The sequence below is a fragment of the Euphorbia lathyris genome, chromosome 5 (genome assembly GCF_963576675.1).
Source record: "Euphorbia lathyris chromosome 5, ddEupLath1.1, whole genome shotgun sequence".
Classification (NCBI taxonomy): Eukaryota; Viridiplantae; Streptophyta; class Magnoliopsida; order Malpighiales; family Euphorbiaceae; genus Euphorbia; species Euphorbia lathyris.
In genome coordinates this window covers 32553031-32576964 of record NC_088914.1, presented here as the reverse complement: position 1 = coordinate 32576964, position 23934 = coordinate 32553031, and the positions used below count along the sequence as shown (strand labels likewise).

At 33.7% G+C, this 23934-nt stretch overlaps 1 protein-coding gene, 2 long non-coding RNA genes and 1 pseudogene across 4 annotated transcripts; all 4 read right to left on the bottom strand.

Moving 5' to 3' along the window:
- Positions 1-648: 648 nt before the first annotated feature.
- LOC136229371 (uncharacterized) lies at positions 649-2386 on the bottom strand. Its single transcript, XR_010689087.1, has 3 exons — positions 2252-2386; positions 1963-2010; positions 649-738 (listed from the first exon to the last, which is right to left on the bottom strand). It is a non-coding gene; the product is annotated as an uncharacterized lncRNA (long non-coding RNA).
- Positions 2387-2596: 210 nt separating this feature from the next.
- Positions 2597-3668, bottom strand: LOC136229468 (uncharacterized). The gene is made up of 3 exons (XR_010689118.1): positions 3649-3668; positions 3459-3541; positions 2597-2719 (listed from the first exon to the last, which is right to left on the bottom strand). It is a non-coding gene; the product is annotated as an uncharacterized lncRNA (long non-coding RNA).
- A 232-nt stretch (positions 3669-3900) lies between these two features.
- LOC136229748 (septin and tuftelin-interacting protein 1 homolog 2-like) lies at positions 3901-5153 on the bottom strand (annotated as a pseudogene).
- Positions 5154-8469: 3316 nt separating this feature from the next.
- Positions 8470-22712, bottom strand: LOC136228713 (uncharacterized). 2 transcript variants are annotated; one of them, XM_066017169.1, is made up of 15 exons: positions 22669-22712; positions 12702-13901; positions 12297-12602; positions 11613-12155; positions 11195-11461; positions 10933-11112; positions 10742-10852; positions 10582-10639; positions 10378-10476; positions 10152-10291; positions 9800-9985; positions 9529-9706; positions 9093-9236; positions 8754-8954; positions 8470-8671 (listed from the first exon to the last, which is right to left on the bottom strand). In XM_066017169.1, the coding sequence occupies exons 4-15, from the start codon at positions 11909-11911 to the stop codon at positions 8555-8557; spliced, it is 1980 nt and encodes a 659-aa protein (XP_065873241.1). In that variant the 5' UTR covers positions 11912-12155; positions 12297-12602; positions 12702-13901; positions 22669-22712; the 3' UTR covers positions 8470-8554. The 2 variants fall into 2 exon arrangements, with proteins under 2 accessions (XP_065873241.1, XP_065873242.1); XM_066017170.1 differs by having other exon boundaries at positions 22662-22696.
- Between the last annotated feature and the right edge of the window lie 1222 nt (positions 22713-23934).

Here is a 23934-nt window from a genome sequence, read left to right as displayed (position 1 = left end):
TCCATTCGTCGCTCGAAAGAGGCTAGTGTAACTTCCCCCTTGCAGTAAGGCGCCAAATGGTCCCCATCCATTCGTTAGGGGCGAATTTGTGCGGTCCTGTGAGGTCCCGCGATCAGCCGTGTCACCGTGACAAAAATAGAACACTTGTAGCTAAAGACTTTGTTTAGCTACAAATATAATCGTCACAAACTTGATCAAATTTTAGCAATTTATTTTGAATTAATTTTTAATTATTGCTATTGTCATAAGAACTTTTGGATTGAACAAAGTTACATTAATTTCAATAAGAACAAAAGCATAAAAAATAAACAAAATCTAAAATTTTAATCACAAAAAACAAAAAATTAATAAGTAAACATCAATCATTCTACCATTCAACAGAAAAATTCAACAAACAGACTCCCATAAAAAAAACAAAATCTCTCAATTCTATTCCATTTTAGTAACATAAGAACCTACAAATTCATCAATCATGTAAGCGAATACAAAGAGTCTGGTATATCTTCGCTTAAAAAATTGTTGTTCAGAGACCTGCATCCATAAAATACAAATATAAGCATGATATGAATAAAACTGATGCAAGCCATAAAAAGAATAACAAATAATAATATCAAATTTACTTACATAGATATTATATCTGAAGCCTGACTCGCAACACCTTGCCACCTTTCGACACATGTGTCTCCCGCAAAAGCAACCCACCCAGGCAGTACAGGAACTCCCGATGAAGAGTATAAGCTATTAATAGGAGCAATTAATTCAATCAAAATAATGCAGGTGATGAGATTCAAAGCTTCATATAACGATATAACAATGATAAATGTCAAAATTTTGATTAGTACAAAAAAAAGTCAGTTTATTGAAGTTCATGGATGTAAATACCAATTAAAAAAAGCAATTCAATCAAAGACTCAGATTATAGTCTATAGTCAAATCCACAAAGAAAATTATAAACTAAAATTTGACACATGTATCTCACAATGTTGCAAAATTCCTAACACAAAACATTTGAACTCTTCTTGGAAATTGGATAAGAATTAAACATGGAGATTAAGTAACAATTAAACATGGAGATTGGAAGCATTAACCAAAAACAAAATAGGATGACTTCTTCCATAGCACTAAACTCAACTATGTCCGTATAATATAAGTAGTTGGAGTTGGTTCTTGGTCAATGCATCTTTTCAAGCCTAAAGTACTACCTATTCCCTAAAAAACAATTTAGATGATTTTTTGAGCAAATTAGGAGTTAGTATTAGCACATACGAAGGGACATTTCCTTATGGTAGGAAATATAAAATAAATGGAGGTACTAAAATAGGCCTAAGGTTTTTGGGGAAGTACCAATTTAGGCTCAACGTTCAAAATAGCACCAATATAGGCTTAACGTTTACAACATAACATCAATTTATTTTTAACGTTTACAACATAGCATCAATTTAGGAATTACTAACAGAACGTGACACGTCATCCGTTAAGTCTGCTAACTCAGCGCCACGTCACATAAGGTACCAAAATAGGCCTAAGGTTTGTAGAAAGTATCAATTTAGGCCTCACGTACAAAATAGTACCAATATAGGCTTAACGTTTACAAAATAATATGAATTTAAGTTTAACGTTTATAAAATATATCCAATTTAAGCTAAACGTTAATAAAATTGCATATATTACATGAGCCATGGAATTTAGGAACGTTTAGCTTAAATTGAATATATTTTATAAACGTTAAGCTTAAATTCGTATTATTTTGTAAACGTTAAGTCTATATTGGTGCTATTTTGTACGTGAAGCCTAAATTGATACTTTCTATAAACCTTAGGCCTATTTTGTAAACGTTAAGCCTACATTGGTGCTATTGTGAACGTTGAGCCTACATTGGTACTTCTCCAAAAACCTTAAGCCTATTTCACTTATCCCTAAAATAAAATCTGCACATAATTGATAATTCAAGCTTGATCATACCTCCTTATTGACAAGGCTAAAAAACGCTTCACGTCCTCTGCTGACCGACTGCAATATTCGATAAAAAAAGAATCAACTAACAGAGAACATCAAAACATTGTTTTTAGAATTGCATAATCAACAAAGCTTCTTTATTTCTTTTTCGTTGGTTCTACAAAACAACCTCTAACTAGAAAATCGTATTGGCTTTCATTTGTAATTTTTTTATGCAGAACTATATTCATGGACATCCAAATGGATATCAGAAATAAATTAGAATGTTTAGTAAACTGAACAGGTTAATACTTACTTGTATATCGACTAGAGAAACAAGTCCTAAAAGCAAATCTATGAATTTTTTAGAAAGCTCCGACTCTGCCTGCCAAATTTTCCATATATCAACCTCGTGAGAGCAAACATCAGTGCAGAGTATCTTAGCTTTTTCACTAAGATTATGGATACAATAAAACGTGGCTGGACACCCAGTAGGAAGATTCTGAACCAAGGATAAAACTCTAGAAGCCATACCATCAAAAGAGTAAAACCATGATACCCTGCAATCATACAGAAGAACAAATTAGCACACAAACTAAAATGATTAATATGGTATTCAAATATTTAGGTACCTCTAGTGATCTCTGCAAGTAAGTAATAGAAAGCAAGTTGCTCCTTCATTAGAGTTCTTTCTTTATAATCAGAATCCTTCCCTGAAGATATGAAAGCCACAAACATGGAAGGCGAAGCTCTACCAAATTTTCCATTTGCATATCCCATATATCTAATTTCAATTGGATTAAGGAATCAAAAATAAAAAACCATTAGAAAACAGGAATCCCAATTATTTTAATGAAGGATATAAAAACATTGTTGAAACTACCACTCTGCTAAATAAATGTTGAAAATAAAAAACCAGTCAGGCGTTCAATACATGTTGGGATAACCCACAAATAGAACAAAATACGAACAGTTTGCACTTCATCATTGAACCATCTATATTCCATTTTCTGCAGGAAATCTGTAGGGCAAGACTTAACAAACAAGTAATCATTTACATTAGACATAAAAGGGAAAAAAGAAAAAACAACAACTTAAATTATGCAGCCTAACGAAATACTTTTATGAAATGATAAAACAAACGACGAATATCTTGGGATTATTTAAGTTGGCATAAGAGGGCATAGATTCTATGAATGAGATACATGCAGCCTCACTCTCATGCGCACTCACAACCACACGTCAGATAGTATCTGTGTATTCTGGCAAACACATCCACCTAAAGAACTCAACACAAGAAAAATAACAACTTTATCAAGTACTAACCAGTATTAATGCATGTGGAAACCTTACAAACAACTTTTGCAACAGGAGGTACACCTTTATCAGTAAAATATTGTAAAAACGTTGGATCACCTACACAAACCTACTTTCAAGACCTTAATCACTACATTTTAATTTAGTAAATTGCACGAGGTTTAAAATTCCTAATCATATGAAGGGAAACAAAGAAAAGATCTTACCAATGCATTGTCAACTCCATAGCAATCCACATACTTAACCCCTATTGATGCTATATCTTCCAACAATCTTGAATATTTCAATGCTACAAACAATTAAAAACCAAACTATAGAAATAAGAATCCAAGAAAAGAAAGTATGCAATTGAGTAAGCAGTAATCAGCATGTTGAACTAGATATTCAAAAGGCTACCCGTGTATACTCCACCATTGCCATCTGGAGACTTAGCAACCTAAACAGAAAAATCAACATCATGACCATGAGTTCAAAGATGGGCATGTACATTCACAAAGAAAAAAGAGAAATAGGGTGGCTAGATTGAAGAACAATTAAAATAACACCATAAAGAAATTAAGGTGTTATGTGAAAAGAACCACCCAGTAACAAAATACTAACAAAATTTCCAATGTATGATTCCAGCAACTGAGTTAAACTTTGTCCTATTCAGCTGTTGGCTGGCATTTTACATAAATACAAACTGATTATAGATAGAAATTGATTCTTAGACGAACAAGACTTTAATAGCAAGCTATGATGCTGAGCATGGGCCTCTACCACTTCTTTCAAAGTCATCTCCAGACCAGTAGACATACCATCTGTATGAGTAGTGCTTCATGTGGTTGCTTGCTGCTGAGAATGAGTTGTAGCTCTCTACTGAGCCTCAAACTGCTTTTGCTTCCTGTCCCATAAGATAACTAAGGTTCTCCCTCAAGCCAGGTTGAAACACTTCCATGCCTTCAAGTGCCTTGTCGTGTAAATTGATACCTAATATTTTTATGTGACTGTAGCTCTGGTGGAAGGACTCCCTTTTATCCTATATACCATTGATGAACTTCATGTAAGTTTTGATTTGAACACAACCAATGATACAAAACCTGCAACCACTTGACAAAGAAAAACCTTTCCATTAGATTGGCCATTAGACGAATTGGAATGGCACAAGTCCATGCTATAACCCAGTCAAAATGATCAAGATTCTGACGAAGGCTTTATCTGGAACTCTTGTAATGCAACCTCCAACTTAGGAATTATAATTCTGCGCATAAGACTTCCCAACTGCCTGCATCAAACATTGTTCTCCATGGTGACAAGATAGAAAAAGCAGATGAATCAGTTGCATGACAATCACCAAGGACCATGCTTAGCTTCATACGGTCTTCTCATACAAATATTCCAATTTCTATCCCAACTGAGACAGACATGGATGCACCCAAACATGAATTGGCATAGTTTCCCTATGAGGACCCCGTCTCCACAGCTCAAGACAATTTTGGCAGGACTACAATATCCAATATATTCTGGATAGCTACTAGGGGTATTAATACTAGATATTCTTATGGCAGGAACAACTACAATATCCAATATATTTTGGCAAGACTCCCAAGTGTTAATACTAGATATTCTTACTGCTGAAACAACTACTTTCACTAACAGTGGATAAGGCATAGCCACACTCCATATATCATTTAATGTCCTCGCCCTACAATACATTCTTCCATAATTCTATCACTTCAAATCTATGGAATGGTTTTGGGAGAGGATCCCACTCCTAGGAATGATTTCCTCTATGTTATCTAGTTGTTTCTTCTGGCATGCTGCCTGTATATACAATTATCCTTCTCTTTTTGCAAGCTAATAGCTATTTCCGTCTCATTTCTCAAATCTCTATCAATTTTCTGAATATCCAGTTGTACCATGTCTTTCAAATTCAAGCACATACTCTTCCTATATTTTAATGAAACAAGAAATTAAACAAATTGATGACCAAAATTAATTTGATGATAACTTAAACCCCTAAATTCATCATGCAAACCAAGAGCAAGGAAAACCCTAGAGGGATCAAAGTGAGAGAAAGTAAAGGAGATACTCTTTCTAATTTCTAAGATAAACAACAATTTTGGATGTTCAGAGAGCTCGCGTAGGTGAAATTATTTGAAGAAGTACCTGCTTCTTAAGCGATGGCCATTTGATATGGTATGGAGGTTTGCCTTGAGTGGTAGTGGATGTTCTGACGAGCTTGTGTAGGTGAATTAGAGATTTGGAGCAGCTCGCACAGGTGAATAATTCAGTAGAGGTTGAGAAATTTAGAGCAAACGATTTCAATTAGGGTTTTAAGGAGGGAAACCAGTTTTGGAGCATTTAGGGGAAACCCGATTTGAGGAGCCATAAGATTTCTATTTGGGTTTTGGTCTGAACTTTTGGAGCAAGAAACGAATTTCAGGAGGGAAGCATTTAGGGAAAACCAAATTTGAGCAGGGAAAATATTTCTATTGCAGTTTTGGTCTGAAATTTTCAAGGAGGAAATGAAATTTGAGGAGGGAAAGGGAGTAAGTGTTTGGCGGTAAATTGAAATCTTTTAATAAGTGAGATGTTTATTGCTATTTTAAATACGAGCCCACTAACAGGCGTCCCGGGCGCCCGTTAGCTTTTGCCTTATTTACTAATATAGTGATAGAATTTATTTTTATTATATGTATAAAGAATATATTTTTAAGGGTTAATACACATATTTGCTCTCGTGTTTTCTCGGAAAAACACATATGCCCCTGTATCAAATAAACTCACTAAAATCTCCTTGTACTTGTCACAACCCTACAGATATACCCCACACTAACGGAATGATGATTTGGCACAAACGCCGTTCCACGTGGAACGCCACGTCATGCCACGTCAACTGCCAACAAATTAAAATGAATCCTACGTGGCAAAGTAAAAAGGGTTAATACACATATTTGCCCTCGTGTTTTCTCGGAAAAACACATATGCCCCTGTATCAAATAAATCCACTAAAATCTCCTTGTACTTGTTAATAAGTTATCAACATTTGAAATGTAGATGTCGCTTTGGAAATGGTAAAAAAGCTGAAAATTGGTGGTGCTGCTGCTGAAGAATTGGAAGAGGAAGCAGTGCAAAAATTTGCCCTAAAGCCTCTAAATCGTCTTGGATTTATAAGCATAATATTTCATCTATGTCAGTTCTCAATTCTCTATTTGCTTATAACAGCTTTTTCAAATGTAGCAACTATTGTAATATTTTCATAAATCCAAGGAGAAGAAGATAGGGTTTCGCACTCGTTTTTCATAAATCCACTGTTCACTCCACTGCAGAGTAACTATTCACTCTCCATTGCGTCGAATAAACCAGAAGAAGATAGGGTTTCACACTCGTTTTTTTGTCAATCTATGAGAAGAAGAAGCGCTACGATAGAGAGAGAGGAGTCGAAGGGTTCTTTTAGTTCTCCTAGGAAGTCGAAAGAACGAGAGAGAGTTGAAAGAAAGAGAGAGAGAGAGAGTCATTCTAATTTCTGCTACTTATATGAACTGCCATGTAGACATATTTTTATTTATTTAAATTTTTAAAAAAGGGACGTGGCATGATAACTTATTAACAAGTACAAGGAGATTTTAGTGGGTTTATTTGATATAGGGGCATATGTGTTTTTCCGAGAAAACATGAGGGCAAATATGTGTATTAACCCTTTTTACTTTGCCACGCAGGATTCATTTTAATTTGTTGGCAGTTGACGTGGCATGACGTGGCGTTCCACGTGGAACGACGTTTGTGCCAAATCATCATTCCGTTAGTGTGGGGTATATCTGTAGGGTTGTGACAAGTACAAGGAGATTTTAGTGGGTTTATTTGACACAGGGGCATATGTGTTTTTCCGAGAAAACACGAGGGCAAATATGTATATTAACCCTATTTTTAATAAGTGTATTTTACACTCTTATTAAAGTTTGCATATTAATATTTATTTTTCTTGTAGCGAAAATATATATATGGAAGGATTAAAGAGTTGATTAAAATAAAATATAAGTACTTTAAAATATACATGTGGTCTAACTAGTATAATAGGTTAAAACACATAACTTATATATTTTTCTTATTTTATGAATAATACATTATTTATTCTAAAACTAATTAATTTTCTTGCAATGAAATAAATTAGTCGTGGTATAAGTAATTTTATGCCACGAGTAAATTTTTTCCGTGGCAAAAATAGATTTAGCCACGAAAAAAAATTATTGTGGCAAAATTCGTGACATAAGTATATTTTTGCCACAAAAAACAAATACCCGTGGCATAAATTTATCAAGTAATCTAAAGTTTTTATTGGAATCTCTTTTTCCCGTGGCTAAATGAAAATATGCCACGAATCTTGAATTCTCGTGGCATGATTCGTGGCGCAAGTGATGATTTGTTGTAGTGCAAAGAACAAAGGTACATGTGTACATATTCCAAAAGGAAACGGTGATAAAAGATTGAAGAGTGAAAGAGAGAAAGCTGTTGAGGAAAACCAGAAAAAAAGAGGTTATGCAGAGTCTGTAAACAGCTTGCTAACCATGATAGCAGAAACTGTCCAGAAAAATAGAACAACTAATCTCTTATATTGTTTAGAACATATGATATATTTTTTAGAACATATGATACATGTTTTAGAACAACGATTTAATATTTCCAATATACAATTTATTGTCACAGAATTATTTTTTTTCTATGTAAGAAGCTGAAAATTTCTTATTTTTATTTCTCTAAAATTTGTTATTTTTATTTCTCTATCTTTTTACCCGTATTTCATTCAATGACATAATTAACATATTTCAAAGTATTATAAGTATAATAATTATTTCATGTTCCTCTATCTTTTTATCTATATTTCATCCAATTTATGACGTGTGCCATAATTATCATATTTTAAGTATTACAAATATGATCATTATGACATGTATCAAAATGAATCTAACATGTTTATAGTGGATATAAACATGTATAACAGTAAAATTTAACTTCAAGCTTCTCATTCTATTCTAATGAATTTTCATATGATTACAATTTTGTTAAACAAGCCTCTAAGCTGCACACCTTTCCACCCTAAACAAATATATCCAATCTACACTTCATTCCTGTTATCAAAATCGTGTATGTTCCAAAAAATATGTTTTACGTTCCAACAAATATGTCTTATGTTCTAACATATATGACATGTTAAAAAATAAAACACAAACTTTGCCAACAGAAACTTCTACAATATATTTTACAAAAATTACAATAATTATCCCATATATATTACAAATTATAACTAACTAAACTAATAATACTAGTGTTCATTCTTCCATTTTAATGCCTTCCCATTAACAGCAACAACTTCTTTGTTTCCAGGATCTGGCAAAATCCTCCAACAGTACTCAACTCTAAAATTCTTCAACGGATCAATCTGCAATATTACAAAATCAATATTACTAATATTCTCAAAATAATAACATCAACCTATCATAAAAAAGATTAAAAAAACTCACATTGTTATCTCCAAATCCAATATCCCATTTATCAACATCTTGTCCAAAATATAATTCTATATGCTTCATAAGGAAAACACCACAATCATCATTGTTGGTTGTGTCTTTCCACTTCAACTTCAAATGTCTTGCACTATAAGCACTGATATCATTCAAACATTCAGGGCTTTCTCTTTTAATATAAAGTGAATATGCTTTCACCTAGAAAACATAAAACAACATCTTATGAATATTAAAACATATCATAAACTATTCAGAACATACAGTTAGTTTTTCAGAACATGATAATAAATATATAGAACACAATAACAAAACTAAAAAACAGTTGAGTAATATTACCAAAGCCTTTGCAAAACCCTTATATTTACTAGAAGGTTGAACACCTTTCTCAAGAGCCTTGTTATCAATAACGTCTATTTTTCCAGTAAAATGGTTGATAACAAAAAGATAGAAATGTGCAGCATGAACAACCGGAAAGAACACCTAAAAAGATAAACCATTAGCAATCATAATAATTTCAAACAAAAATTACAGTAAAACACAATTTACTTTTAATATAATTACCAACTGATAATTTTGTAAACTATCTACTTTAGCCTCACGAAGTTCATAACTAATCCTCTCAAAAAAAGCATCGTGTCTATCGCTGTACTTAGTAGATCCAGGAACTCCCTTATCTATACATAGTAACAACTATACAAAAATACAACATTCATATTAATATAATCTAATTTCTTTTTAACAAAAAAAAAAATCAAAAAGTAAAAACACATACAAATGGTACAGTAGAGAAGAATAATCTGTTCGCAGCAATTTGACCTCTGCTCTTCCTTTCACCATTCAATATTCGAGACCACGCATCAACAACATTACAAACCAAATGATTCTTTCCTGACAAGGTCATAATCTCCTCTCTATTGATTGTGGACAAAGAATCACTATACAACAACTCACTTCAAAAAAAGCAAACAGAATAAAATAAAAACAATAAGTATATCTTAAAGAAAATTCAAATTAACACAAACAACATTCAATTAAGATCTTACTGTGGGTCTCCATTACAGAAAGCATATTCCACCAACATTCTCCTCGAACCAAGCATATTATTTAGTAAATGCTCAGACTCAACCAAAAATGGAGACTGTAGATACACATGCAACTTTGAAATCCTTTTTGCATGATTTCCAACACCACCTTCTTGCGCTTTCTCAACTACATCTTTCTCTACTCTCCTATTAACAACATAAAAAAATAACAAAAAGGAAAAAAAAATAACCATGTTCCAAAACAGAAAACACATACTCTTAAATTCTATTCTCATGTTCTAAAATATAAACCATATGTTCAAAAAACACATACAGATATTCTAAATTACAAAAATTCTTAAATATCACTTACATTGCATTACTATTAGAAACATCATCAGTAAAACAGTCATCAAGTCCAGTAACTCCTACTCTTACCACTTCTTCCACAAACTCTTTCCGAACTTCATCCAAATCAATTTGACTATATTTCATACCACACCTACTTTTCCACTACAAAATATAAAAAAATTAATACCATAAAACAAACTATAATTTCAAAATAATGCAACAAAACATTTATTATAAGTGGACTATACATTTTCAGCAAACTTCAAATCATTGTCCATCACAATATCTCTCATGTACCGCATTACAAAAAAACCACATGTTTTATGATCTTTCTGCTCTGGCACACCCTACAACACAACAAGCACAACATTAAAATCATGTACATCAATCTAACCTTTACGTTCTAAACAATTTCACACATGTACAAAACCAATATACAAATTAAGAGTTACCAAAAGTGCAGTCCATTTGACTTTAATTTGATCATTCCCAGAGTATAATAGAATAGCGCTGTTAAAATGAAATTCATTAAAATCAGGTACATAATCTTAATCTTAAAACATAATTATATATCAAATAAACTATAAAACAAAATATAAACAAAAAACATACTCATTCACAACATCCATCCATATATCTGCCTTTGGCAAACGCCTTCTCAACGGATCCAACCAATAAGCTCTAAAATTCGTCAAATCGATAACTGACAACGTCCAGTGTCCACTGAAAATAATACTATTATTATTTCAAAATAAAGAAAATTACTTACAAAAATATTAAATAAAATAACTAAAATTTCATACCCTGTATTATATGGACACAAAAAGATAGACTTATCCATCGTGGACATCTTCAATCGATTCATCAACTCATATGAGCGCTGGCTTACTGTTTTAGTACTTCCAATTGAATAAGTGTAATGAGGATCGACAAAATAAAACAATTTGTCCATTCCTCTTTTCTTCAACAAATTAAACAAGTAGCTACATAAAAACACAAAAGTACATAGTAAGAATCAACTACAACTAATATAAATAAAACTATAATATTTCAAAAACAAAATACCTCATATAGAAAATTATAACGTTGCAAGTTATCTCTTCCATATGAACCAACGAATATATATCATGCCTCAACAATAATGCTTTAGCAGCATGTCCAAACAATTCTTCACCAATAACATAGCTAACAAAATTGCCTTTCACCAACTCGGAATTAGCCCATTTGCACAGACTCTGTAACTTATCTGGAATATTTCTAGGCAAAGCTTGTAAATCTACATCCACAACATCTTCTATCATCACGTTATCAACTTCATCATCAACAACAAACCTGTTGACAAAACAAACCACCTTAAAACATAAAAAAGCAATAAGATAATCAGAAACATAAAACCTATGTCCTAAACAATAAGGCATATGTTCTAAAATATAACAAACATTAAAAAAAATAAACAAAATATAAAATAATTCTTATCACATACATTACTTCAGGATCAGAATTATTCTTCACATCTGCAACATCCACTTTCTCAACAAAATTTTTTATTTGTGTAGATCCACCTTCAGCTCCAACAAAATCATGCAACTCTTGACTCAACAAATTAAAATTTGGACAAGAATATTTTTCTTCAGATTTCTTCATTGGAGTTTCACTTTCTCTCTGATCTTTCTTCTCTCTTTTTATTCTTTCAACTAAAGCATCTATCTCATCAAAAAATTCAGAATTAAGATAAGGATGACTATCTTGACTAGACAAATCACATTCAAAATCTCCAGTCATTCATGTATCTTTTTTACTTTCAGCTTTGTTCTCATTAACAACTTCTTCTTTCCCTCCTTCACTTTGACTAACTGGATCTTCATTGCCTCGAGTATATTTACTCCATAAACTCTATCACATTACCCATCTCAACGCTTGTACCATCTTCACCAAAAACAACATTAGCTTCTTTCAACATAACATACATTTCATTAACTTTAGAACCCAGTTCTTTAGCTAATGATTGGAACTTAGAAAGAAATTCCTGCATATACAAAACCATAATTAAAAAACAGGGCAAGTTATAAATAATAGTAAGCATGTTCTAAAATTTAATAAACATGTTCTAAAATTTAATAAGAATGTTCTAAAATTTAAAAACAAAGGGAAAGCTATAATAACGTACAAAAATTTCTGCTGGTCCACTAGAAGAAGCTTCTCCACATTCCTTCTTATTGCCAACTTCAGCATCTTGTTTATCTTCATTCCTATTCACTGCTTCTCTTTCCAAATTTCCTTCATCCCCATACATACCTTCTCTTACCAAGTTTTCTCCTACCAATATTCTATTTAACACAATCCCACTTCCAAATCCCCTCAATTTCTCCAAAGCCATCCTCTTTTGAATTCGTTCTTTATTCCAAACAGATATCAATGGATAATCTCTTGGATTAACAACATTAGCTCGTTGAAGCCTATCAAAATAACTTATCTAGAAAAAAATAACAAAAATGAACAAGTTAAACACAAATTAAAAAATAAGCAACCAACAAATATTGTCAAACACATAATAAAAAAAAAATATACTTACCAACAAGAAAGGAAGGGGACCTGTGAAAAAAGTAGGACTCCTCTTCCAATCACTGACAGAATCCAACAAATGCTTATATGCAAAAGAACATCAGTCCAAATTTACAATCTCATTAACATTCCTACAACTATAAAGAAATTTATAGTTCATAGCCTGGTTCTTGGTTGAACGAATACAACAATTTACCGCACAGAATACGAAATGCAACAAAAACTCATCACACAATGGTTTCGTCTTCAGATCATTCAGCTTAGCAATCACAGTACTATTAATTGGACTTCCACTCACAAGCCCAAAATAAGACCTCCATTCAGCAAAAAAATCTGAACAATCATCTTCCCCAACATCTTGGGGCTCCTCAATCTCTACACCTCCACAAGGCAAGCCATAAACAGCTTGAAAATCTTCCTTAACAAACTTCAACTCTTCACTATTACCCAACATAAGGCTACACCTATCTACATTAAAACTATTGACAAGTCTTTCACAAAAAGAAGCATTATGAACATCTAAACTTAAATCCAAAAAACCACCAAATCCAATCCGTCTAATTGAATTCTTATGAGTCTCTGGAATATCATTAAGAATACCAATAAACTGTTTAGGAGGTATTCTTTGACCAAGAGCAGTCTTATTCCTTTTAGAAATATTTTCATCATCACCTGCACTAACAACCTTCTTCCGCTTCTTTAAAAACCTAGAAGCAACATTTATGTTTCTTGCAAACTTAACTTTCTTTAGCTTCCTAGCATCAACGTCTTCCTTTAAACCATCAACAGAAGGTTCAGAAACTTGAGAAGAATCAAAACCTTTGCTACATAGACTCCTTGTTTGTCGTCTAAACATACCTTTACTAGATTGACTACTTGTTTCCTGCTTCAACGCACCTTTGATAGATTGACTCCTTATTTGCCGCCTCAACAAATTATTAGACGGAACAACATAACTAGAGAGCAAATCATTGTCAGCAGGAATGGCTGACATTGAAGGTCTTTTAGAAATGGAAGGTCTTTTAGAAGTCCTCTTAAATCTTCTAGATGTCTGTCTTTTTCCACTTATAGCTTCAACAGGAACAACACTCTTACCTTTCTTCTTATTTTTCATATCTTCATAAGAACAATATTCTTCAATAATTTCATCCAGCAAATTCTTATCAATCACATTACTTAGGAAACTCTCTTCTCCATTTCCGCCCATTTTCTACAAAAAAAAAACAGAACATATAATCAATATTTTAGAACAAACAAATGCAAATATAGAACAAAACATAAAACAAATGCAATAACTCATCAACAAAACATAAACTAATTTAACAAAGCAATAACTCATCAACAGAACATATGTTCAATATTTTAGAACAAAAACCATACAAAATAATACCACAACAAACTTTGAAAGTTCAAACAAGCAAAACCCCCAAACAAAACCAATATCTCATTAACAGAACAATTGTTCAAAATTTTAGAACAAACACATGCAAATATAGAACAAACTTTGAAAAAAAATAAAATCATTTTGAAACTCACTAAATTTCAAAATCAAACCACAACAAACTTACAGATTTCAAACAAATGAAAAACCTACAAATCAAAAAGCAACAAAAAAAAGGTATCAAAACTAAAAAATAGAGAACAAACATAAAACAAAACAATATACCATTAACAGAACATACGTTCATAATTTTAGAACAACAAACACAAAATATAAAACAATAATAAAACAACATAAAAACATTCTCAAACTAAATACATTTGAATACAAAAAACATAGAAAACACATACAGAAACTTCTTCATAAAGTTCAAACAAACGAAACCCTGGAAAATCAAAAAACTACATAAAATCGCTATCAAAATCAACAAAGAACATAAAACAACAAAACAAATGAAGAACATAAAGCAACAAACCTCGTTCAGACGAACAAATTCATGGAAAAAAAACGAAAAAGCGAAAAAATGCAAACAAAAACAATGAACAGAAAAAACGAAGACGATAAACAACTAACCAAAGTTCAGAGGAACAAATACACGGTATAATTGATGAAATGCAGAAAGCAAATCTTCTATCAAAACCAAAGTTGATCGACTGTAGAAATGAGAGAAGATGGAAACAACGAAGGAGTCGAGGAAGAAGTCGAAGAACGAAGAGACGGATCTTTTCAACTTCAAAAACGCGCGACTTCTCACATGAAACTCACCGTTTTTGTCAAAAAAATACCCCAAAACTACGTAGTTTTAATTGGTTCTCACCTAAGAAGTGTCCTCACCTAAGAAAAGGTTCTCACAAGAGCCCTTCTCTCTATATATATATATATATAGGGGAAAAAAGGACTTGATGTTATAAAGAATTCTACTTAAATAAGTAACATAAAGTTTGTAGCTTTGATATAAGCATATTTTCTCTCTCATAATTTTCTAAAACAAATGTCTCAATGTCATACTTCTGCCAGTACCTCCTCGTGCGACATATATTGTAATATTTCTCCTTGTCCTCATAAAGCGCCTTATTTAGAACAAGAAGATCGTTGTCTGGCAAACAAACAAGAGAGAGAAAAGGGATCAATTGTAAAGAAGCTATGCCTTATTTAAAAAACCGATTAAATATTTAACTGACTCAATTAACCTTAATGGACTGGTTAATCCACATAATGCACCCCTAATCAAAACCTATCTCATTTTGGCACATCAACTTATGAAATCTCCAATTATTAATATTGCTTTTCTTACTCATTATATATAATATAATAAATATTAATGTTTTTTATAGATAATGTTTTTTAAAGAATTTTTACAAATAATGTTATTGTTAAAAATTAAATTTCTTACATTTATTTTATAAAACCCTACATATATATGTTTGGTTTTAATTTTTTTTTTTTTAAATCAGTTTTATTTAATATTTAAGATAAAGTAAAATTGTAAAACTATTTTTCTATTGTGACGGAATGGATAAAAACGTCTCTAAAAACGTCACGATGTTGTGACGGAATAATTTTCGTCTCACGTTGTGTCACGCATGACCGCGGGAATTCTCCCGCCAATTCGTTGTGACGGAAAATTTCATTCCGTCTCAAATTTTCGTCTCAAGACTTTGACGGAACAGTTAGTGACGGAATTCCGTCACAACATTCTGTCACAGTTCTGCAAGTTTCTAGTAGTCAACATCTCTCGAGCAGCGATCCTCATTCATCAAAGATTTCATAAACCCCACTCTCTTCACCACAAGATCGCTTCTCATTGACTCTTCATAGGGTTGATGCTTCCTCAACAAGCACAACATATACCCCCACACATACATGTCAATAAAGCACAACATAGTGAGTTCCGAATTTACCAAGTCTTGACTTCCTTCCATCCTTTCTATGTTCCCCGGGAAGACACTCCCTTTAAATAAATAATCAACGGAGCCCACATCCCTCACTATAAGATCACCCCTCATGGCCTCATCATAGAAAGGAGTCCCTCTCAACATAAAGCTCACATTCCTCATAACAAGATCACCTCTCATGGGCTCATCATAGGGAAGGTTCTCCCTCAACATACACAACCAAGATTCCAACACATATATTTCAATAAAACACAAAAGAATAAGTTCAGATTTTACCAAGTAAGGGACTTGATTCTTTTGCATGTGGTATGTGCTAGGTGTCTCGGTGTTATCAATAGGCTTCATAGAGTAACCTTCATCCTCCTCTCTAAAGCTCAACTCACCATATATAGAGCTAGGTGCACTATCTCCCGAATCCCATACCATGTCTCGTGGTAGCTTTCTCAAAGGTGGAAGCCCTTTAAGAAGCCCTTTAGGCGGCTCGTTGGAAGACACGTACTTATCACCCTCGGACATCGGCTCAACTCTCTCACTTCCAACTTCGCTACCCCCATTCTCAACCTCATTCTTCTCTTTGGATTTAACTTCACTAGGAGGGTGGCTAGCTAACTCATCCATGGAACCCAAGTTAAGGTGACTCAATGTCTCACCCATTCCACCAATGCACCCATTCACACTCAACTCCCGAGTTGGACAATCTTCCAAAGTGGTCTTCGTTTTCTTACTAGGAGAACTCTTCAAAGGTGTAAGGACATATCGGATTCTGCCTTTGCGTATGGCGTAGGTGTTGCTTTTTTCCGCATGTGAGGCATCACAATCAAATTTCCATGGCCTACCAAACAGCACATCACAAGCACCCATCTCCACAACATCACACACAACTTCATCCCTATAAGCTCCAATAGAGAAAGGAACTTTACACAAATTAGTAACTTGAAGCTTTTCCACCTCGTTGACCTAACCAAGGCGGTAAGGTCTAGGATGTGGCTCGGGAACCAACCCAAACTTGCTCGTAGCGGACCGACTAATGATATTCATTTGGCTTCCTCCATCGATCACCATCTCACACTTCTTCCCAAGAACTAAGCATCGAGTTCTAAATAATCGATGACGTTGGCTATGCTCCTCGTCATTAGGCATTGGCACCCTCGTCACCAAATACACATTATGCTCATTGCCATCATCATCAACTTCATAGGTGTCTTCATCTTGGCTCCACTCAACACTTCCCGACTCATCTTCCTCTTGGAACCGATTTTCTTCATCATCATAAGCATCTTCATTTCGATTTCACCCAATATTTCCCGACTCATAGTCATCTCGGAACCGACCTTCATCATACTCATAAGTGTCTTCGTTTCGATTCCACCCAACATTTCTCGACTCGTATTCATCTCGGAACCGATCTTCTTCATCATCATAAGCTTCTTCGTTCCGGCCCCACTCTACATTTTCGAACTCATCTTCATGACGGAACCGTCCTCCATCATACTCATAGATATATTCATTGTAGTTTTGTTCAACATCCTCCAATTCATCATCATAATAGAATCTACCTTCATTATCTTCATAAGGAGCCCTGTGTCGATCCCACTCAACACACTGACATTCACTCTCATCATAGTAGACCCTATCTTCGTCTTCCTCATAAGCGGCCCCATATTGGTTCCACTCAATGCTTCGAAGTTCATCCTCCCCATGGTAAACTCTACCATCTTCATCATAATCAAACTCATATGCACTATGACAAAGTTCACCATCCTCACATATTTCATCTTCGGAAGCGTGCTCTCTCTCTTCAACCTCATCCTCGAATTTGCCTTCATAATAATCACATTCCTCATTTCTTTCTAGCTCATTCTCGGATCGGTTCTCCTCTTCATCAATCTCCTCTTCTAACTCCTCTTCTTCATGTTCGTACTCAAACTCATTTCCTTCTTCATCCACGATCCATCTTTTCCCACGACCTCTCGTTTCCTTCCACTTCTCCCTATAGTTTAAGCCGGCTAACCCATTTGAATAGCTACTGGCCCAAACGACATGTTACACCCAACTATAGTTGAACCACCAACATCTCTCCCATCTCCATAGCCATCAATCTCCACACATAAACGAATTTCATCATGCTCCTCAAAGAGATTTATAAGCCCAAAGTCACTCTCCCCTTCCTCAAGAATAATGCCTCAAACTTACAAATAGGATTATGCTTAAGAGGCATTTTATCAAACACTTGGGGAGCATCACTTGCTACATGGGCTTTCCCAACATCCTCACCTACCAACACTCCTTCCTCCTCATCCATACATGAACTCACATTCTCATTCATAACATCATTATCAACAAATCCACAATGAGGATCTAAATCCACTTCAACATCATACACAACATCACAAACATCCAATCTCTTCCTAGCAATAGGACTATCCACAACTTCAATGTGAGAAATTGGAAGTTTAGGATTTACCTCTTCAATGTGTAAAGGAGAAAAGATTGGTGATGGATCTTTAGGAGGAACTTCTATGGTGGATTGGGAACTATTTCGGATTCCTTGCTTGAGGCTCTCCACACATGTCGTAAGCTTGCTCGTTAGCTCGTTTATCACCCGAAAATCCTCCCTATAACTCGCTTGATACCTTCTCACAAGGGCTTTGAGATTTTCCAATCCCTTGTCGGTGGTTACTTCGGATGGTAGAGATGAACTTGGTTGATCCATAGTCGAAAGAAGTCTCTGTTAAGGAAAACGATCGGCTCTGATACCAACTATTACAGATTGGTTTCGTCTGAAAGTTTTAATCATAAACTAACAAAGATATTTCTTCTCTAGCTAAACTAGGAGTGAATCTCGGGTTTTATGGACTAAATCCATCGGAATAAGAAATCCCCATTGTTGAAGGTGAAAAACCTTAACAAAACTTCTTGAAGAAGATTAATATTTGATTGATAAAAAGTTAGGGTTTACAAAGGAAGAGATTAATTTATATCATCTCAAAATCTAACTAACAAATTACAATAAAGGACAAATCACTTAACTAATTAAATGGATAAAGATAAGGGTAATTTAGGGTAAAGGTAGAGGAGTGGTATGGTTGTAAATAGGGAGTGTCATAGATTGGAAATAGGGAGTGACAGTATTGTAAATAAGGAGTGGCATGATTGTAATTAAGGAGTGGCAAAGGTGTAGTTAAGGGGTGGCAAAACAGTAATTAGAGGGTGGCAGAACTTGTTCCCAACAGCCAGAACTTGGAAAGGAAGTAATCTTCAGCCAGGTACGCCCCGCGTTCATGAGGGCACGCTTCGCGTCCGTAAGGGCACGCTCCGCGTAATCGACCTCTTGGAACTCATTCGTCAGAAGGTTCGATCCAAGCTCCACGTTCATAAGGGCACGCTCCGCGTAGTCGACCTCCTGAAACTCATTAGTCTAAAGGCTCGATCCAAGCTCTGTGTGGCTGATGGTGCGCCCCGCGTGGATGACCTTCTGGACTCTCTTCCCGGATTGGGGCTCTTCACGCTCCGCGTGTTTTGATGACTGCCGCTGCTTCCTTCTTCCCTGGATGGCTCTCCATAGCCCTAGTTAGCTTTGACACTAAGCTCCTCGTCCCTTGGTTTCAAGGTCGTTGTTAGTGGGAAGATTTCCGCATCATATTTTTTTTTTTTTTTTTTTTCTCTTGAGGTAATGAAAACCAGGAATTTAGAATTGAATTATTCCAAGTGGCTGCAAATTTATTACGTAATGGAAATAAAAGTAGGAATGTTAATGTTAATGGTGGGAAACATGTGGGGGAGAAGGGAATCATTTGGTTTAGAAGCAAACCCTAACCATTTAAAACTGGACAACAATGGAAGGAACCATAATTATTACTTCCTTTGACCCTGTTTCCTCTATTTCTCTGATTATCAGCAATTATTAACGAATATGCTATATTTTTGTGTATATATTTGATATTCCGACTATTACATGTAATTGGCAATCCCTACATTTTTGTTTACTACTGCTATGTCATCCTATTTCAATATTAGATTATTTAATTTTTATTTTATTTAACAGTTTAATTATTTAATTATTTGTTTTGTTTTATTCAACAGTTTAGTTTTAAATATTGGTAACCTATTGAATAAAACAAAAGTTAAGTTTTAAACAATAGACTAATTTATTTATCCATATAATATTATAAGATATTTTAGGTCATCTTTTAAGAGGCCGTTTGGTTTAAAGTTTGAAATCGGAATCAAAACAAAATAATAATAAATCAGAATCGGAAATGCTTTAATATTATTTATATATTGACTTTTTAACTATTAATATATATATATATATATATATATATATATATATATATATATATATATATATATATATGGGTGGTCTTTCGGGGACAGGACGAGGATCCCTATGGTTCAGGTATAATAACACCCGCCTCTGTCTAAATTTAATCTTCGGGGCTAAAATTACCTCCGTCCTAGCCCCTCACCCAAAAATTCCAGTTTCTCTCCGATCCCGTCGGTTCGGATCTCTACGGTTTTCAGTTTTTTCCCGTCCCATTACCATCCCTAATTATATATTTGATATTAAATTGTATATTATGTTATTTAGAAAACTTTACTAGTATATGATTGTTTTTTTTTGAATTAGTGAATGATGTTGTTAAATTTGGGGAATATTAAGTCTATGTTTTCTTTTATTAAATTTATGACTTATTTGTTTATTATATCATTTATATATTTAAAATGGTAATGGTATATGTGGGTATACATGTGGGGCAGAATATAGAATTAGGATTTTTTACCTCTTAAAGTAATGAAGAATTATGGTTAGTTTAAATTAAAAAAAAGAAGTATGAGTATGATATTATATACGAATATTTTACTTTACATGTTGTCATCCTACCTAAAACCATTTAAATTAAAAGGTGTTTAGATAAAGAAATATACACTGTGGAATGGGATTGTAAATGGAAATGACTTATTCATGTTTGTCATCCTTACATGAAACCATTTAAATTAGGGAGTGTTTAGATAGAGAAACATATATTATGGAATGAGAATGAGAATAACTTGTTTTGTTTTGATGTTTGGTTAAGCAAATATGGTTTGGAAATAGAAATCTCACCCTTCCAACTATATGAATCCCTTTCCCCACACCAATCAACTTTAGGTAGAGGCTATAGGATAATATATATACTTTAATTAGAAATTATTTTTAATTAAAAATTTAATTTTAAATAAAAAAATAAAAACATAAAACTAAAACACAATAAATTACAAATCACTTTTTAAAATTTTAAATTTTATTTGGAGTTTGGGGATTCCCCGTCATCCATGAGCAACCATGCAGGCGGATATGGATGCTAAAAAATCTCTAAATACTCCCCAACCCGTCCCGTTTCCACCCCTATATACAATATTAAAATTCTCAAATATTTAATATTAAAATTTTTCATATCTTGTCTTCATTTTTTAGTATGCAAGCATCAACTTTCAAAAGAGTAAAAAAACAATAGCAAATAAATGATGGATAGTGGGTTCTGGTATTCTCATTCCTGTCTCAAACCCTTTTATATATGGTTTGAATAGTTCGATTAGGATCGAGTAGTCCCGTGTATCCATGAAACCCAGTTGATATCCCAAGTTTAATAACCTAGTTGCCAAGGAACTAGTTAACAAACTGCTAGTTAATGTCCATAATAGTTTTTGTTATTATCTCTAACATTCCCTACACGTAATGCCTCTTGGGCTTAACGCATGAATAATACAAGTCTATCTTGTTATGTGTTGAAAATTCATTAACAAATAGAGTTGTGATGATTTGAACTCTAAACCACTCAATAGGAGGATCTCATACCATGCCAAAGAATCATTTGACCCAAAAGCTTCAGATCATAGGTAAGCTGTAACAATAACTTTTATTACAATTACTTTAGATGTAATCTTACACGCGAATGACTATTGGATTTGAAGCATGTACATCATTCACATACCATGTAAATAAAAATATGACTCGCACCAAAAAGTACCTCAAAAGAGGATAATTTTTTTAGATATATAAAGTGTCATATGGCTCATTGATTAAGAAATGCAGGATGTACAATGCACCACTTTCATGTTCAAACCATTTAGATCATGAAGCAAATATATATGGATGACCCCATTGAATACGAGGCTTTAATATGTAAATGAATCATTTGAGCCAAAATCTTAACCTGATAAGTAAAACCCAAATATACCTTTTATTATTATTATCTCTCACATACTGTATGTGAATTCCTATCGATTTGAAGTGCGTACAATATATTTTCATCTTATTATGTGTTAAAATTCATCGATAAATGAAGTTATCAGGATTTCACTACTTAGTCAAAAAGGTTCTAATACTGTATAAAGAAACCAATTGACTTGAAAACTTAAACAGATAGATGATGTCTGAGAATAACTTTTATTATTATCTCTCATAGTAACATTAGTTTAGATTTTGGGCAACTCTATTTGTTAATAAAATTTTAACACATTAACAAAATGGGTCTATATTGTACGCACTTGAAGCCAGAAAAAAATCGCGTGCTAGAGAGTGTTAGAAATAATAATAAAAAAAAAAAGGTATTACTATGATCTTAAACTTGAGTGTTAAATTGAAACCTACATCTCACCTTCCATTAATTCTTGATTTCCATGCTGCAACAGTGCTTATATGCTAGAAATTACTAGACAACAAAGATTGGCTGAGAAAAAGTACGAAATTAAGATTAGCTGGATCATGAAAAAAAAGAACAGATATCACATCCAATAATTAATTCATACATATGCAAACTATAACTCATCAATTCATTCCTTTTTACAAATATCATCCTCAAGTACATTCAACTAACAATTATATATATATATATAATTCTCCAGAATAAAAAGCAGCTTTTAACATGTATATTTCAATATAATTAGTATGTGATAATAAAAACTCAAGTAGTAGAAGAGCAGAAATCAGCAATACATGTCATCACCTGTACTTGTGTATTAAGACACTTAACATAATGTGCAGCTTCATCCAATAAATTGCACAAATCCATGCCTTCTCCACCAGGCACTACCTTCCTTAGCTTCTTAGCTTCATCAAAACTAGCAGCTTTTTTCAAGCTGCACCTTCTTTTAACTAAACTTCGGCGGGGGCGGCGCCACCACTTGTGCCTCCGTGTATGGTGGTTTCGGATCCTGGAAAGAACTGCCCTACTCCAAGCTCTTCTTGAGCCAACAGCAGAAGCTAGGGATTTATCAGCAGCAGTTTTAACCCTATCACATCTCTGAAAGATGTCACCAGGATGATGATAAATTGGGGTTTCCCTGCTTATTTTAAGGAAAGATCGAAGGAAGGATTTAGTGAATTTGGACTTGATCAAATTAGGGTTGAGAGGTAAAGGCAATTTCATGGTGAAATTAGGGTTTTGAGGTAGGTGGAATTATAGAGAGAGAGAGAGATGTTTCTGACAGAATCAGAGAAATGAGGAAGACAAAAGGGAAATTTTGTTTGTGTACTATTATTTGTGACAGTAGTGGATATTGAGAGAGAAGTGAGAAACAAGAGATTGAAAATGGGAGGTGTAAAGAGGAAGGAGAAGTGGGTCATATTAATGCTAACAACCATATGATCGCACATGCTTCATTTCATTTGTGGGACCTTTCTCTTTTCTTTTCTAACTTTCATTTTCTTATCCTCTCTAATTCATCTTTCATTTCTAACGTTTTGTTCAAGGGAGAATGTCTACCCTTTTCCCCAGGCAATACATACCGAAGGAAGATGATTGATGTTAAAATATAGGGTAATTAATTTATTAGTCTCTATATTTTGACAAAACACACTGTTTAGTCCCTGTATTTTAAAAAACACATATCAAGGTCCCTAACCTTTTTTTCAATGAACTGTT